Below are 19,148 nucleotides of genomic sequence, written 5' to 3'. Positions count from 1 at the left end.
TACGCAGAGATCTCGGAACTACTTTTCAAGTAGATGCTAATCTTCTCGAAACGTATATTGTGCAGCCTACTCCATTTTATAAACATTACATATGTACTCCTTTGATACAGCCATCACGTCGGGTTAACGTCAATTGTGGTTAGTTGCCATGCTCTCAGGTTGATTTATGTAGCAGTGTCCAGGGCCAGCATCCTCGCTAGCATCAACGCTTCATATCAACTTCTGGTGTTGCTAATACGGATGTTCCAGGTGGAATCGTTGTGCAAGTGCAAAACATTTTGTCGACCTACGCTCGAAACGTCTTCGTCGACCTACGCGGGTTCGTCGACCTACGCTCGAAATACTTAACATCATCGGGATCATTTCAAAATTTCCCACTCGAGGCACACATGGTGTCACACATTTACCATATTTTCTCGAATAAAAAAGCGCGGCTGTTGATCATGTTTTGTTTTAGACGTTATCCAACATTCAGCTTTTATCGGAACGAAAATTTTCAGTTGTATATAACGCCACTATAACAAAGATTCGTGAGAATTACATTCCGAAAATTGTTATTATCCATGGCGCAGGTGATAAGTAGAATACTGCAACATTTTTACCTTAGGACTTCTGAGAGGCTTTCGGTACTTCCTTGTGCTTGATCACCGCGGGAATGGTCTTTTCTGTAAAGTAGTTTTAAACAGAAAAAGTTCTGGTCACAATTTGCATTATTAATTTTTGATTGATAAAGTGTGCATTGGAAACAGCCACACATCTGGAGCTTTACTACTGTACGCGTACCAATGATGTTTGCTAGAACGTAGTCATAGGTCAACTAAAAAAAAAAGAAACAAACATGCAAAGTTCTTGTTGCTATAAGTATCGTGCATACGAAAACTGCTCTGAGATATGCGAGGCTCGATGAAAAGCAATGAATAATGTTTCTAATAATAAAACTAAAAAATTATGTTCTGAGAATATTGCTGAAACATGAGATTACAGATAGCCTAAAAAATAAAGAGGCAGCGACATATAAAAAAAAATCCATGCTATTTCTTCGTGACATCACACTCTGCTCATCCTCCCTCTGTGCATAATGCCATCTGCCAGGTTCTCTTTATCACGCATGCGCATAACAGTGATTTTTACGCAGCTGTAGGTCATCGGTGGCCGATCATACATCAAATTAGACAAAGTATAATAAACAGGTGACGAAATTTTGAGATCACAATTCGGCACTAGCCTATAGAAGATTGCGTACACAAGGGCGACCAGCCAACTTGTCTCGTTGGCTCTTGGCACACGGCGCTGGTAATCTATGATAGGACACGCAGGCCGCCTGCTAACTCCCAATTTGTAGGATAGTCGCCACGCAGTCCACACGCAGCCACACTTAGCTGAGACTGAGTAGTGGAAGATAAGCTTCCTACCTGCTTGTAGGTAGGCAAAGTCTGACTTATAGTAGGATTGTGCAGTCATTCTTCATTATTATAGTGTACGTTATGTGATGTATGAGCACTAAAAAGTAAAAAAAAAATGATACGGTAAAAGAGTTCTTTGTTGAAAGGCAGAGAACTTGGCCGGCATTTACGCAGAGTAGCGGCTGACTCTGCGTGGGCAGAAAAGGACTGGACGAGAGAGGCGCGATAAAGAATCTAGTTAGAAATCGTTAAATTAACAAAGATAAGTACGTAAAATATGACTATTTTTCAGGCTCTTGGGAAGAGACGTGCGCTGTCAGATTTTCATTGCGTGCATGCAAGGTAAAATTTAAGTTTGTCTAGCTGACCAATACGACCCAAAATATCTAAACGGCAATTTCATTGCACGGCTGTGTTGCGTGAGCCAGGCTAGAGGACCTAATACCCAATCAAATTATAAAATTCCCTGCGTGATAAAAACCATTCGCTGTTCACAGAAGGCGCGCTACTCGGCTTACGCTCGACGCTCATAGAATGTGCATTCCACGATTTCGGTTGAGCCACAGTTGTTGGGGTTATGGACTTGCCGCTTGACCTAATCGTACCACAAGCCGATGGTACAGATGTCGAGAAATTCTGGATGAGAGCCCTGTTCAGATATGTTTGTCGGCTGAGTAAAGGGAATAATAATGAAGTGTCTCGGAACGCACTTGCGGTTTCGTTTATTGTTTTTGGCTTCCATTTTACATTTTAAAGAATGGAAGAAGAAAGTAACAGGACACAAAAGAAAGGCAGGAATGCTAGACAGTCTAGAACCGATATGCTACCCTACACTGGGGAAAGGGATGAGAAAGTTTTAAAGATGGAGAGAGAGAGGGGAAGGAGCACACACGAAAAGCCACACACCTCACAGCCATTATAATCACATCAGTATATAACCAATGGTACAAGTATAATTACTTTAGGATGTTCAGCACCACCTTCATCGCCTTTATCCATAATTGCCTCTTTATAGAAGAATTCTGAACCCATTGAGCTTATTTCTGGTGGGGTGGGACTGCTTAACAACTTCGGCTGCAGACAACACGGAGCCAGAAGTACGAAACTACCGAACAATGCCATGCTGGCTCCATAGACAAAATAGCGCCTGTTTTCCCTTTAGTGCACTGTTATAAACTGTGATTGTAAGAAACAGCTTTAGAGCTTTTGTGGATTATCAAACATAATGCGTGAATTAGACTATACATTCAAAATATCAGTTTCTGTCTTCATGGCTTACTCTTTTCCTCTCGAAGTCGAATGGTGGCATTCCTAACCCTAGCGTTGGCTAGCTTGGCCGCCTGTTGCTCGGTCGCCTCAGGAAAGAGTCGCTGGGGAAGCTGGTTTGCCATCCTACTGCTGTACTGGGCACTGGGAAACTCGCGAAGCATGTCCACCAGGGCGGCGAGCATAATGTCTGGGGGGGGGGGGGGGGGGTTGAACAGATGAGAGAGGTGACACACTACACCTTCGTTTTGCAAATGTAAATATATTGAGTAACCCTGATCATCACCATGGTCATCATCATTATCATTCTCGGCCTGTGTTAGTCCACTGCAAGACGAATGCATCTACTAACGATCTCCAGCTAATCCTATCTCCTGCGGGCAGACTCCATTTCATCCCCGCGAACTACCTAACTTCGTCGCTCCATCAAACTCTCTGCCCTCCCTGTCTGAGATTTACATTCCATAATGATCATTCTGTTGCTCTCTTGGTCCACCGATTGTACGTTCTACGCATTACGTGACCAGCCCAGGCCCATTTCTTTTTTCTGTTGATGTCAGCTATATCTACAACTCCTGTCTGTTTTCTTACTCTTTCTGCCGTCTTCCGATCCTTCACTGTTATTCCTACCATTCTACGTTCTTTTGCACGCTGCGTCGTCTTCAGCGCTTCCTATAGTGGGTTTTTTCTATCTTCATACTTTATTCCAATACGTAAGAACTGGCAGTGTGCAGTAGTTGTAGGCCCTTCGCTTTAATGACAGTGGCGTATTTCTTTACACTCTTGGGAGAGCCAGCCCATTCGTATTTTGTGGTGATTTTTTTTGTGTGTGTCATTAGGTTTTTCCGGAAGTACTTGTCATATGTACACACATTATGATGGACACTGTAATGTATGGTTTTCAATCTTCGATTCTTTCTGTTTTGCCACGCCATTCGAAGTTGTCTTTTTTTTTTTGCCAGATTCATTCTGATGCCCGTCATAATACTTTTTCAGTGCTATTCCTCAACAAGTTTTTTAGAATTAGGTGCAATCGTTACAGAAGATCATGGTGTCGTCTGCAAGTCATATATTTCTAAGCAATTTTTCGTCAACCATAATTCCTGTTTTCGATCAATCTAGCTGTTTAAAAACTTTTCCAACTGAACAACTCTGCACTGCACAGCCCTGCATTACACGGACACCAAAGGCGAATATTAAGACAAAGTATATTGCTGTAATAGCTTTCCGAAAACGTCGTAATGCTTGTTACTTGTGAAGGAAATGCTAGTCTTGAAATGAAATCGTGTTTTATAGGTCCGCATACCGTAAGCACTCTTCAAAATGTTCGCCTTTGAGCACGGACTTCTGAAGTATCAGTGAAAAGGAGCGGGAGGCATTGGCGAAGCACAGCCCGGCGAAAACGGTATTGGCGTGGTTCTCAAGATTAACATCAATAAGTTCGTTTCCGCATAAGTCAAACTGAAATTCACTCGTATTTTATTCGGGCTTGTGATGTACTAAAGCGTTATTTTCTCTCATAAAACTTTTGCGTTTGCGATTGTTACTCCTATACGTCATCTAAATCATGTTCTAGAATGCCACGCTGGTGGCGCAAATCATGTCATAGGATTACCTTAATTTCGCGATCGCTAGAGCCCTGCTGCATATAATATAGACGTATAGATGTTCTCAAGCATTGAACTCTCACTCTGGTATCAGCTGCTATTCACTTAGAGTGTCTTTTAAAAACAGCAGCACTGTCGTGGAATCACTGAAGCGCAGAGAAAAATATCGAAGAGTGTGCAAATGTATTTCTGTCAAGAAAGGTCATAGAGCAAATTCAAGGAAGGACTACACGCTTACCGAGGACCTTCTTCTCGACTTCACCAGAGAGCTTGTTTTGGGACACCTCGGTTTCCACAAAATTGGCAAACCTCGCTAAGGCTTCCTCGGCACTCTGATCCCCTGCTAGAAAAAAAAAAACATGTTTGAACGAGATTGAGCTGTGTGCTTTTTTTCTTTTTGGCAAGGATCTGATTAAAACAAAATACGGGCAGAAACTCCTTATTGGAGAAATGTATGATCGTGAAAAAACGCTACACCGAATTCTTTATGTGGCCTGTATAATACGGGTGCATAACGTGCACCTTTAATTGTGATCAAAGCCAACCTGGAGCGGATTCATTGTCGCGGTCAACTATCGTTGCTGCTTTGTGGTTCAGGCTAATGTACATCAAGCTTGGGGCAACTGTAGGTTAAATTGTGATCTGAACGCCAGATTCCGATCAGCAGATCGTGACGGTCTTGATACTGATCAGGCCTGATCGCGAAAGTGACTGTGTAGCAGCACCTGATTCCGATCGGAGCTAGTCCTGTTCGTGATCAAAAGTATCCGTGTGATAAGTGCAGTGGCCGAATTTTTTTTCTGATCTGAGAGTAGTAAGAACTACAAGCGTTTGGCACACTTTCGTAAGGGAAATAAAACACTCGAAATTTCTTTTATATCTTTGTTATCGTCTTCGGTTACGTCATCACACTGTTACGCAAAGAATGCGCATAGGCTTTTTTTTTTCTCGGAGGCACAAGCGTAATATTGGTGTGACGCAGCACACCACAGATCACGATTGAGCCCGATAGGGACCAAAATTCTCAACAGCGATAGGCTTTTGCCTGCAGTTTGCACCAAAAAGCCACACAACTCGATCCGGATCGCGATCAAAGGTGACCGTTTATGATTGCTGTAAGAGCAGGCGCCGCACCTCAAGCGCCTAATCGTCGAAGTCTCACCCTTGACGATGCTGTGGGCAAACATGTCTTTTGCGAGCCAGTAGATGATTTCCTCGAGCGTGTACTCATCGTACAGCGATGAGCCGCGCAACTTCTTCAGCGCGCCCATGACGTCGTCTTCGGCCTGCTGCTGCGTTGACCGGACGCGCTGCTCTTCGCCCAGCCGCTCCAGTTCCAGCACGCTCATTTTGCTGGGTGCCATCCCACCAGGTAGCCTATCGCCGCCGCGCTTCTGGGCGTTCGTACCACTTGATGACCCCGAGGCCTGCGAGGTAATGTCAGACCACCGAAATTGATTGTTACTTTCGGTCTCAAGAACCAAGTGTGGCCCTTTAACACTGCCGGCAATCCAGCTCCTTGCAGCGTGACGACACGCTGCCAGAGGAGCTAACAGGCCACGAGGTGTAACAATATTTTCTTGGGGACACTGGTGTTGTGGTTGTTGAACCACCTTGAGAATCCTGTATATTTCATTAATTTGTCTAGTGTTCTTATCACTTCAAAGGTACTTGTGGGTTTGCTTATTAATGTGATCTGGCCTTTATTTCGGCTAAAGAATATCCTAGCTGGGAGCCTCGTGGGCTGATCCGAGTTTCTCAGCCTAAAAGAGTTAAAGTGGTGAAGTGAGTCTGCTGAACATGCGACAAAGCGGCTGCAGGCCACGTGAAGCTGAAAGCAAGTCCTTGTACGTATTACGGTGCTTCTTGAAGCACTACGCACTGAAGCTCCCATCAGCATTAGCGACAGGCTTCTCTTTAGAGCACTATTTTGAAAGTGTACAAGACAAAGTGAAACAGGTGCGTTTATTCACATCTCTTATCACGCGCAGTTCTGCACAGGAAGAGATTTTCATTAAAGGCGAAGAGCCGTACGTACCGTATAACTGTTTTGATTTGTGTAAAACCGGGTGAAGTGCGGCAAAAAGATGACATCGTGCGTCCGTCGTGCCCGCTTTCGCTGACCCTCGCGATTGGCCTAGAACTATCACAGATCATATCACGCGCAAATATATGGTTTGGTTGTGTGGCCAAGCTCTGAAGTATGAAGATAATGAAGCTACAATAGATAAAGCTTGACGAGGAGTTTAAAGAACAGAAGCCGGAAACCGGATCCAATTAGGCAGGAGAGAAACTTTTCACAAATAGTTTAATCGGGTCATCGCGTCTATGTGCCGCTATGAGGTATTTGTTCTGTTACCAAAATTTCTAGTTATCCAAAAGATTTTAGGTTTACTTATGACTGAAGGCAAGAACGAGTGTATTACTCTGGTTTCTAAGCAGGTTTTCCGAGTGAACTTGGCCTTTGCAAGTCAACGCAGATGAACAAAAAAAAAATAGCGTCACTGACGGCAGCACGTCAAATACGCAGGGTCGAGGGCGCATCGTTTGTTGGGCCCACTTTATTATTCGTCAACTTGTAGGGCCAAGGCAGAAGAAAAAAAAGGGAAGCGAGACGTAATACCCCATAAGTTTCAACAGTAATGACGCAAAAATATTGCACGAACGCAATTCCTTGTAGCACTTTGATCCATCAGCTATAATATGCCACACTGCACTGCAAGGAGTTTAAGGTGTTTATTATTTCCCAATTTTTGTAACCTAGACTATCGAAAGCACTTTTCGCTCAGCAGAAGCTGTTGCAGCTCTGCGGAAATAGCTGTTTGTCAATGAACATTTCTGGGATCCTTCTGTAAGCAGCAAAATTATGCAAAAAAAAAACATCAAATTCTAAAACTTATCGTGCCCAAGGTTGTACTGTTTTCGCATATGGGTAGATTAATTCACTGTTCGACTCGCTTTTATTCTCTGAAACAATCTCTCAGCCCCGCCGCGGTGGTCTATTGGCTAAGATACTCGGCCGCTGACCCGCAGGTAGCGGAATCGAATCCCGGCTGCAGCGGCTACATTTTCGATGGAGGCAAAAATGCCGCAGACCCGTTGCTCAGACTTGGGTGCACGTTAAAGAACCCTAAGTGGTCTAAATTTCCTGAGCCATCTACTACGGTGCCTCTCATAATAATATGGTGATTCAGGGACGTTAAACCCCACATATAAATCAACAATCTCTCCGACGAGAACCAAGATTATCCAGGCAACTACAGCAGCGTAGTTCACTGGGAAAGTTGGTCACGCATTTGTAAATAAAATAAAAAATAGCACGACACACGGAAATTGTGGTATCACGAAAAGCTGAATGATAAGCCAAGACGATACTTTGCCTGGAAACCTTTTTGATGGATTTTTATTATATACCGATGATATCATTGACAGCGCCCCCTATACCAACACATTCTCACCTCATAATGATAAAAGAACGAAAGCCAGTCTAGTTTTCGCGCACTCACTCCACAGCACATCACACAGTGGACGTTCTTGCCGTCAGGCAAGCTCATAGTCATTATATCGCGTTAGCATTCTTCGTGTTTCTTCCGGCCTGGTGCGTGATGGTGCTGTGGTTGTGGCCAACTGCGACCGAGAGATGTCCTGCTGATCGGGAACCTCTAATGTATGCCCTATTACTGATGGTGTTGTGATAGTGGGCAACTGCGACCGAGAGATGCCCTGATGATCGGGAACCTCTAGCATAGACTCCTTTACTGTGGCCTGTGCCCTGTCAGAAACGGCAACACTTCCCTGGGTGTCTTCTGATGGCCCTGCTCCCGCTTCATTCATGATGATAGTGTTTTCCGCTCAGCCAACTTCCCTATGTGACGATGCAGGTCACAGGAAAACCCCGAGGCTGCACTGCGCCGCGCTGTAACCGCGTCGGCTAGTGCTTGTGCCTAAAAAGACATACGGTCGTCGTCTTTTTTAGTCTACCAAGAGATGTGTTCGTGCGCCATGCAGATGTGCTTAGACGCAGTTCCGAAATTATCGCGATATATAGGACTGTCTCGTGAGAAACTTCACTTGCTTCTGAAACTTGTCCGGAACTCTTGCGAGTTGAATGCTTGGGTATAGACCGGGTCTTCCACAGGCTAGTCAGCGCCCGCCCTTTCGTCAGTCACCGAGATGCCCTGCGGGTAGCTGATGTGGCAGCGAACCTTCAGCCCCGATGTTCGTTTCTCTGGAATGAGTTAGGGAGACTTCTGATTGTGCTTCACGAAGTCGCGATTGGTGGACATGTCGTCGCTGTTCTTTTTCTTCTGTATCAACATTGAGCACCCCGCTGGCAGCCGTCACAGTACCAGGTAGCCATCTCTCTCTACCGCGGTTACACCGGGGGGGAAACAAGCAGGAAGGCGTTGCCCGGGCCATGATACTGACAGTCTTTTTTGTGCTCTCTAGCTCCTGCAAATGAGCACTCAGTCTCTTTCTTGGTTGGGCACCCAGCAACATCTCTGCGGGCGATTTGCCGTTCTTTACCAGCGTTACTCTGTAACGAAGCGAAATTTTGGCAAAGTGACATTTCAGCGACCCCACTTTGTTCTTCATTAGTGCTTCCTTGACAGTGTGCACTGTTCGCTCTGCTGCTCCATTCGACTGTGGATAATAAGGGGTAGTTGTCACATGATAGACATGGTTATACTGGAATAATACATTTGTCCCCACTCTAGTGAATTGGGAACTATTATAGGACACAACTGTACGAGGCAGGCCGAAACAACCGGAGATACTCCCAAGGACTTTCACTTTGGTATCAAGCGTCGCTGTTTTAAGTGGAACTGCCTCTATCTATTCCATACCTGCGTCCACCTGCACAAAGATCATGTGACCTTCCACCGGGCCAGTGAAGTTGGCAGGCAGTCGGGACCAGCGCTTGTCCGTTGGAGGCTAGCTTGAAGGAACCTCAGCCGCCAGTAGTGGCAGACATAGCACACAATGTAGACAACTTTTTACCAGGCTCCGTATACTGTGGTCCAGAGCAGGATGCCAAAACAACGCACGTGCAAGGCTCTTCAATGCCGTGATGCCCGTATGGCTTTCCTGCAATTCTTCTTACATTAAATAACGTGATCTCTCCGGCAAAATGACACGGTAAACTCAATAAACTAATTCGTTGCTCACTGTCAGCTGATGTCTACGAGTAAAGAAAGGTCAAAAATATTCTTCTCCTGCCCTCAGTTCACATGGCCAGCCCCGCAGAATACATTTCATTACTTGACAAAGCACCCATCTTCAGCAGCGTTCTCTGATGGCTCCTGAGGACGCAGAGTACACTCGTTTAAAGCTTGCGCCTTAACCACGTAATCTACCGAAGAGTTTTCTCCCATGCTTTCTTGATTCAGGCAGAGGTAATCGGCTGAAAGCAGAGGCGTTACGTACAGCTGTCCTTTCTGGTATTCCAACTCATACTGATACCATGACTAGAGTAATACCTAGCGTTGGATCCTTGCTGCTGCCATTTGTAGATGGGCTTGCCCGATCGAAAAGCCCGTTCAATGGCTTGTAATCTGGTTGCCGCAAAATTGGCAGACCCCACGTGCAGTGGGAATCGACGATATGCGAAACACGAAGGAAGAAGGCTGATATCTTACTTCAAAATCAGCACAACGTTACGGTGTGGACATAAATTATGCCGTACATGACTTTCATGTAACGATTATCAAGTTTGGACGTGTTCTTTGTCTTTGTCATCTATTCATGTCACGTAATACCAAATATGATTTGTGCGGAGCTTGCAAAACAGCCGCGAGCATGCTATAAGCGTAGCATATAGTCATGCTTTACATCATACGCATATCATGATTATTATGTTTGGACGTGTCATTTACCTTCGTCGTCTGTTTATGTTACGGTATACCAAACTTGGTATATGTGAAGCTAATAAAGCGACCGTGAGCGCACCATGACCGTAGCATGTGGTCATGTTCTTACGTGGCACGCATCTCATGATCATCATGTTTCTCCTAGTCGTATACCTTCGTCATCCATTCTTGTTCCGTAAAACGAAGTTTGGCATATGTGAAGTTAGCGAAATGACCGTGAGCGCACCATGACCGTGGTGTGTAGTAATGACCAACATGACATGCAGTCTGCATGACATACGAAGAGCGATGTGCGCGCAACGTGCACCTAGACGCTATTCCGCAATTAGCCCAATACAGACCACTGTGACGTCTGTTTTTTCTAGGTGTATGTCTTAGGAACAAACTATACATTCAATATCCCGCCAACTGCCCCGCCACGGTGGTCTAGTGGCTAAGGTACTCGGCTGCTGACCCGCAGGTCGCGGGTTCGAATCCCGGCTGCGGCGGCTGCACTTCCTATGGAGGTGGAAATGTTGCAGGCCCGTGTGCTCAGATTTGGGCGCACGTTAAAGAGCCCCAGGTGGTCAAAATTTCCGGAGCCCTCCACTACGGCGTCTCTCATAATCATATGGTGGCTTTGGGACGTTAGACCCCACATATCAATCAATATCCCACCAACTAGGTCAGGACGTAGTTCTTCTCACCCCCATTCTCGAAAAGGGAAGCGAGAACCGAAAGAAGCAGGTGTGCGAAAAAAAGGGGGCATTCAATGGTGTAAAACAAGCACTGACATACAAACACACCAGACTTGACGAATTCCGGCCTGATGGCTATTCAGGTCTGCATTCTTTAACTGCAGTATGCTCGGGAAGGTGCGGCTTGTCGCCAAGAGGGTCCAAGGTGGTTACTATCGACTATTTCATCGAGGAAGAAAAATAAAGGAAGGGGCATCACGTCACACGAGTGAAGCTGGTATAAAATCAAATTCTCCATCTTTCTGTCCGGCACTGTCTGTTGGTGCTGAAGCACAAGTAAGAAAAGCGTTCCGTGCACTAGTATTTGCGAACTTGAGAAAAAGCTGATAAGTTTGGGTGCCTAGACGTAAAGGCTTGTTTCTAAATGAAATATCCGAGTCCTTAGCTAAATCTTCAATGAGCGGGCCGGTTCTACCGTACTTTCCAACATCCGTTTATGTGATTGCTGCTCGATTCCGCCAGCGTGCGCTTATGTAAGCCTTCGGAGTCACAGCACTGACAAACTCTACCGAATATGGCCATTGATAATATTCCTTGTGAAAAGCGTTTTGCCAAACTCGTAAACTGGAAGCAGCAAACACAAAGCTGCGCTGCCGGGTACCGAATCCAAATTTCTACAAACACCGTTCTGCTTCCGGCACTTTCTCCCCTGTGCGCGTTCTGTGGTGAACTGGAAACAATCGATCAATTCTTTTTGACCTGCAGGTGGTTTACTACACTACGAAATACCTTTTTAGAAATACCTTTACGTGGTATTGCCATGGTTTTATCTGTTCCTGTCATTTTGTCTTTTAGAGCCTCCATTTCTGGGTTCTACCATACAAGAGTATGTGCGGCTGTCAGGGAATATAGTAATGAAACTCCTAGGCTGACTAATTAATTTGTATTAATATTTGAACATATCTACAGCATTATATACATATTAAAAAGTTAGTACTGCTCTATTTAGGAATAAATTCTTTACCCTATTTAAATAATTATATACATGGTATCAAGCACCAAAATTTCCTGTCATCTGTAACATTTCTATTATAAATTCCCCATTCTTCTAAAACTGCGCCTTATTTTATAAGACCACTCAATTCTTGGCTTATCCCGCACAGTGGGTATGTGCTACTAGCAAAAGGTGTCGGCGCAACACGTGATCAAAACGTCAGAGCTTGCGGTAGGTTGTAATGCTCTCGGTGCTGTTCCGCCTTTGAAGCACCTGCGTGAGCCGGCCGGTCTGTGCCGAACCAGCGCGCTTCGATTAAAAGCTACCGTGCACCGTACTCCGAATTAAGTATCGGCAAGTCTCGTCGCTGGCATTATTTTGCGAAAAAAGTCACATGGTAGGCCCACAATGCTTGCTTCAAAATGTTACTGTTTGCCAAGGCTGCAGCAGCGTGACGTCACGCTCCCTCCTTTCTTTTTCTTACTTCATGGACTATCTGTTCTCGCTGTAGAAAGGGCAATCGTATAGGGGAAACATAAGGGATATATTTGTCACTGACAGAGTGATCGCAAGTGGCTTTCATTATTTTTAGTGTGTGCGTGTGCGGAGGAGAATGTGGCTGAATGCCTATACAGTGACTGAACACCGTATACAGTGGCTAGTAAGCGTGGCTGCTTTCTTCAAGATAACAAAGGTGTAGGGGCAATGAAGGCATAACAGACATTAGGAAGTAGAAATAACAAGAACGAGAATAACAAGAACGAGAATATTGATCGGCGGAGTTTAACGTCCAAAACCACCATACGAGGACGGCGTAAATTTCGCTTACCTGGGGTTCTTCAACGTGCCCCCGAATCTGAGCAAACGGGCCTGCAGCATTTTTGCCACCATTGAAAATGCTGCCGCCGCAGCCACAATTTAATCTCGTGACCTGCGGGTCAGCAGCCGAGTACCTTAGCCAATAGACCACCACGGCGGGGCAACTTATCTGATTGGCAGCTAAAGTAATGACGGTAGCAAGTTTAGACTTCCACTTTGTCGGGTTAATATATCATTATTACTTATGACTACGTGGCATGAGCTGCCGCCTGAACCAGCCTGTACTGCCCCATCTATTAATTAATCTATCCATTCATCATAAGCATTCAAGAACTGCTCCGAGCTATTCGCTGCGGTAGCTCAGTGGTTATGGTGGCGCTTATGCACTCGAGGTAGTTGGTTCAATCGTGTCCTTACTCGTCGTATTTTATACGTGGAGAATATAGAAGAAAAGTCGCACTCAGTGAATTGGGCGCTGGTTCTATGCACCCCTGATGACCAGAGATACTAGATAACTTCTTCTCCTCAACCTGCGTATGGTATGGCTCATAAGCAGACAGTATTAGTGGCAAGTAAAACGTTAACATTTGTTTACCACATGTAGACACTCGATCTTTGCTGCCCATCCTACTGTTATGCATACACTCGCTAAAAGAATTACAATGAACAGTTTAGCACAGTTTAGCACAGTTTCCAGTTTTCTTTAGCTTACTTTTCCTGTCACTCTCCTACGAGTAGTTCGGGCTGATCTTCGAGTCATATGATCGGATTGAAAGAGTATGATGACAATGTTAGACATTAACTGACATTTACAAATATTTAGGACATCCTTAGCCACATAGGCGTGCGCATCACGGGGCGAAAAATTATCGCAGTGTCCCCTTCTCTGATTGAAAGATTTTGCTCCCCATCATCTTTGGTGACCAAGGGGCGGCTGCCCCGCTGCGCCTACAAAGCAAGACATGTTTGGATGTTCGTCTTTAGAAGTGTTATGCTTGCATAGTACAAAAACGTACGAGCGCAGATTGGAGCATGTGCAGTGCCTTATTACAGTGAAAGCTGTTGCGAGATCACAACTTGGTTCTCGTGCAGCGCCGTAGTTGTCCGCCGCCGCAGGTGTCCGTGACCACATCCCGCAAACTTAGATAAAAACCTAGTACCCATGACACAGTGTAGCTCAAACTCAGGTCCGCTGGGTGCCAGCCCAGTATTGGACATACCACTGAGCCACGCCGGCACTTGGAACATGTTGGCAAACTTGCCATAGGCAGCCTTCATCTCGGGAAAGCAATCACGTTATTACGGCTTATAAAGCGTTTAAAAGCAGCGATAGAACAAGCAGTCGTCGCACAATGCGAATAGCGTAACTAGTGGGTCGTCCAAGGCTCCAACCCATTACAGAAGCTTGTTCTCGCTCAGCTATTAACTTCGGCGCATACCAACTTCAGGCATAATTCCTCATCGTCGTCAGCGACTGCATGAACAATTGGCACAAAATTCCTCGCAATAGCCTAGCGGATACCACGATTCTCAGAAGAATGACGAAAAATAGTATAACGAATGCCGCCCTACTGTCATAAAATTTTTATTACTTCTGCCATAATGGGCATCAAGCAAGTGTGGTTGATGTCCACTACGGCATCAGAGCCTTTTCTAAACCGAATTAGTGTTTATAAAAGGCTCTGAAAGGCCGCACTTCTAGCTTTCGCTGTTACTGTGCTGCGCCTTCAGCGCAGGTCTGGTGTTATATAACTGTGCCATCGTCACCTGTCATGATACCTTTCTGTTTGGCTTCACTGCCTCCTCAGCGTTCAAAGGTTAAGCCAGCTAGAAACCGGAAATATTAATGTTTAAAAGTAACCACCTAATGGTTACCTTCAAAAGTAATTCATGTTAAAAGGCAACCACCTGGGGCTCAGGCGTCAACGCCTTCTTCTTGTCTTCTCCCACAGAGCTGGGCTTCGCGGAAGCTGAGGTGCTCGATGAACCAGCCGCCTTGTTGCTCTTAGCAGCCTTTGACGATCCCTGTGACGTCACCACCTTCGTAGTGGCAGGCTTTGCAACGGGAGACTTCAGCTTTTCTGGTGCAGCCACCCTGGAGCTGGGAGCTGTGCCAGCCTTCTGTGTCAATTTGGCGTCCCCTATAACCTTGGGTGGATGATCCATTTCACGTGTGCCAAGAATTTCTCCCCGACGACGCTGACCCTGCGCGTAGACGCAAGAAGAAGTAAATGAAGCAGAAATGCAACCTGATAGCAAGTAAACCACTAAACGTATATTGGTTTGTTACTGTGCCCGTAACGTAGACAAACAAAAACAAGAGAAAAAGTGGCACCGTATCTGCACTTTACACTTCAAGTGTCATCGAAAGACGATAATCTTGCGTCTAGAGAGAGTAAACAAAACTTTAATGATGTTCTGCGCAAAAAAAGAAAACCGATGAACGGTATTCTGGAGGCGCTGCGCCAGAGTGTCCCGAGCGTGCAGCGGAGGCGAAGGAGCGCAGCGAGTCACTTCACACGTGAGACATGAGCGCTATCTGGCAGTTATCTTGGAAAACGAAGCTCGCGGCGTGCGTGCCCATCACGGAGGCGATAAGGTGTAGAACGCAAGGCGACGGGTAGGTGCCACCACCGTGTCATCTTAGCAAAGCATTGGAAACGCCTTTTCGCACAATTGTTCAAGTGTTACATCGTCAGCGCAGTGTGATAAGCGCTACGGTCCTTAGAATTACTTAGGTATGCATTTTCTACTAAAACTGCACACACACAGAATATTGACGTGTTGTTATGGTGCCTCAAATATGCGCAATAGATGCTTTTTAACTGACAATCACACAAGTATTAACGCTACAACTTGAGCCATATCAAAGGGCGCAGCGGATGGGGTCCACCTTTTGGGGTATAGTTTGGTGTCGTTTGGGGTACTGTTAAGAGCAGACAAACGGACAAATGTAGAGACAGACAGACCGACCAAAATTTTCGCGTCGAAGGTCCCCAAGAAAGACTATCGTCTTCAAAAAATCATAGCGTATCCACGGAGTGCATGATGATGAGTGGGGTGAAGCATCCGTCAGTGCGTCCGCACTTTCCTCTATCCCTGCGCAAGTCTGCGATAGGCTGTCTGTCAGCGCGTGCATTCGTCTGTGTTTCCCTCCATGCGTCCATCCGTCCGTCCACACGTCAATCCATCTGTGCATCTATCCGCTCATGCATTCATGTGTCCGTCCATGCGTCCGTACATCCATGAGTCCGTCCATTCGTTCGTGCATCTGTCTGTCTCTCCAATAGTGCGTCTTTCCTTTCCATCCATCCGTCCACCTAGCGAACACTCCAAATACCGCCATCTTGCATATTTGTATCATGTATTCATCCTATAGAAATACCGCCATCCAGCGGACATTCTAAGGACATACTGAAAGGTGGTACGGGTATACTAGAACAGCGGCACGCGCGCACTCTCTACGGCCCGCGCTTCGTGTCTAGTTCTCACCTTTCACCGCCACTAGTTCTTGTAACGGCGTCCCAAAACTCGCTAAATCTTGCTAAAACCAAGGAGGTTACGTCGAGCGAGTTCAACGTGACATTTCTGTTCAGATAGTGCTCAAAGTGCGTCCTTCTAATACTAGTTTTTTTTTTTAGTAAGCATCAAATTTGAGGTAAATTTTATTGCAGATTAAGTCACCAGTGCTCGCTTCCGTAGGTTATTTATTCAGAAACAACTACATTTTTATTGATGTAAAACGTGCGTGGGTTTCCTCCTCAGTTCAAATGACTACGCGCATGTCACTCCTCCCGTCCAGCTGTTGAGGGGGCTACGTACTACTACAACGAATTACTAGAACTATTACTACGTACTTCGCAGACGCACGACCCACGGCGTAAGGAGCTTCACCCCTAAAACAGGTCCCCTAGGGCCAAAGTCGTGTTCTTCCTAGTCGGTAATATTGATGCTGCCCCCGAAAGATATGTGCACTGGCACTGCCTTCTGTATATCGCGCAGCGTTTTGCAGGGCCTCTGGAGAACCGCGTGACGCTCTCGTAGTCACCCGATTCCCCTCTATGATGTGACGTCGTGGTCACATAACAAGTCTCAGTGTCTTGTGAAGCCATGATGACGTTATAGAGGGACGTAATCTCCCGATGATGTTTTGCATTGCTCGTGTTGATCCCAGTGCCGACGGTCACGTTTCACGAGGCATCTAAGCATTTCACCTTAAAACAGTTATACCATTGAGAAGTCACTTTGGCTGACTACACGTTCACAGTTTTAAAAAATCGTAGAAACAAACCACATGCCGTCGGGACAGCCTTGCTTAATATTATTGCCCTGCGAAAGATTAACAGCGTCATGAACGACAGTCAAACAAAGTGACATGCTTTAGTTGGTTCCGTTCTTCCTCAGCAAACGTATTCTGCTCGAACTTCCCGTTAGCCAATTCGGAGACACATTTTGCTTCAATATGCAGCGAGAATAATCTGCAAGCGAAATCCGATAACATATTAGGCCGTGGACCTCTCGCATGGCATTTAACAGTTGCTGTTTCCAAGGCGTATTTTGCGCGTTCTCATTCGTTTTGTGGTTGTACAGTGTCTCACACGCATGGTGTAAAGAAATAATTATTTTTGTCACACCATGCTCACACGTGAAGATTTACTGGAAGCTTTGTCGACGTCACTACTTGCGTTTATCAAAAGAAACTCGATCATGGCTGTGGCGGTCGCATTTCGATGAAGGCGAAAGGCTATGCACGTTAAAGAACACTGGATGGTCGACATTTCTGGATCTCTTCAATATGGTCTCCCTCATGAACATATCGTGATTTTAGATGCATACCCCAGATAATAATGAACATTTATTTAAACAAAAAAGTCACAACTGTGCCACAGAGGCAAAGAAAGCAATGAACGTGATAGTAACGAATTGGAAGGTCACACGTGGAATGGCCGGCAGATCAAAACGTGCCCCACGCTTCTCTCGCGCAAAGGATGCACAAAACCTACTCACAGGTACAGATTAACGCGAATAATCGTCTAAGTTGTTACTTCACTGGGTCTGAAAAGCGCGCCCTTTTTGCAAACGGAGGCTGTGCAACGATTGCAGTGACCTTTGTGTGCCCGGTAACTACAATGGAATTGTTCCGACGAAACCCAAAGGCTAGCCATGACGTACGATTCTCCCCACTGCAAGATAAAGGCGTGTGATCGAGTGCACACCCACTTATTCTCTACGCGGACCAAAGTACGCGTGAGAGATGGGAGCCACTACGCGCTTACTGCGCCATCTTGCTGATAATTCTGAAAAGACGATAGTTCTCTCCCCCCCCCCCCCCCCCCCCGACACGCCTGCCAACAGCGGTAAGTGCTAGATATGAATAGCTTGCCGTTTGCACGTTGAAGGAGGTAGCTCTAGGTGGCTCAGCGGTTAATGCCTCGCATTCACGACACGGAGGTTCCACATGCAATTCTGCGCGCTGGAGTCTTTTTCTGTGATTTTTTTTCCTTGTTGCGCTTTCATATATATAGATACGTGTACATATATGATGCATGACATTGACACCGACTGGCGGCGAAATAGAGCTGAGAGTATTCATATAATTGTTATCGCAATAAAGGCAGGGAGTCTGCTCGTCATCAAAAGAACCAAGAAATATACAGGCGAATGAAGAAAGTGTGTGCAGGTTCATACTCGATCACCTTCGCCTATAATTGTTTTCATCCTGTGACAAAATTTTAATAGTTATTCAAGCCTACGGATATGCCGAGCTACGACTTTCAGAGCTGTAGAACTGACTGATTGCAATATCAAGCTTTCGGTGAGTGCCTTGATTCTTCCCGCATTTTATGTCTATTTTTAGGAAGTATTTTTTCATGATTTGCACTAAATGAAACAATTCATGTAAAAAAGCATTTCCTAGAAACAATGTTTCTTTGGTTTGGCAGTTTTGTCACAACAATAGCGTAGGAGCGCCAACGAGGTTCTCTATGCGTAACGATGACTGACGTCTGATACAAAGACGTCGTGTTAAGCCACGTACAAATAATAATTAGTCGGGCAAGCATCGCAACGAAAACTATATAACCATCAGTAGAAAAAAATTCAGGGAGTTTAAATCGCGACACGTGTTCTGTCGCTGAGCGACATCGAGGATGGAAAACACAGCACCTCGTGCCTTGACTTGCTGCATGGCATGCGCAGCACAGATGAAAGAAAGACACTGCAAGCTTTCGCATCGCTGAGGTGTTCAAGTTAGCCACTGCGTATTAGGCAAAAAGATCGACGTGAGCACAAAAATGCCTCTTGGCTTCTCTAGTAGATCTTCTGCAGCAGATATGGTAAAATTACTTCTTAATTGTTATTAACTTATTATATACATAATTATTACCTTTCTAACTTTCTTTAACGTATAATTTAATTACACCACAAAATACAGCTGTCCAGCAACAAGGACATTGTGTTATCGTTACTTGTGGAAATAATGAATTTACTTTGAAATCAGCAGAATTACGCCG

The 19,148-nt window shown here is 45.4% G+C and overlaps 1 protein-coding gene across 2 annotated transcripts in view; it reads right to left on the bottom strand.

Annotated features, from left to right (window-relative positions):
* The window catches only part of LOC119171631 (uncharacterized), a 116,940-nt gene that overhangs the window by 2,257 nt on the left and 95,535 nt on the right, over nt 1–19,148 (bottom strand). Inside the window, exons 9-13 of one of the 2 annotated variants that reach the window (XM_075892129.1) lie at nt 14,545–14,841; nt 5,439–5,703; nt 4,515–4,619; nt 2,683–2,859; nt 603–665 (exon numbers count right to left, since the gene is read on the bottom strand). In XM_075892129.1, the coding sequence (XP_075748244.1) occupies nt 604–665; nt 2,683–2,859; nt 4,515–4,619; nt 5,439–5,703; nt 14,545–14,841 (906 nt within the window). In that variant the 3' untranslated portion in view covers nt 603. The remainder of the gene's footprint in view (nt 1–602; nt 666–2,682; nt 2,860–4,514; nt 4,620–5,438; nt 5,704–14,544; nt 14,842–19,148) is intronic. The other variant, XM_075892130.1, reaches the window with a different exon arrangement.

The sequence above is a fragment of the Rhipicephalus microplus genome, chromosome 4 (assembly GCF_043290135.1).
Source record: "Rhipicephalus microplus isolate Deutch F79 chromosome 4, USDA_Rmic, whole genome shotgun sequence".
Classification (NCBI taxonomy): Eukaryota; Metazoa; Arthropoda; class Arachnida; order Ixodida; family Ixodidae; genus Rhipicephalus; species Rhipicephalus microplus.
The sequence above is the reverse complement of the archived record's forward strand: the minus strand, read 5'-3'. Positions and strand labels throughout refer to the sequence as shown.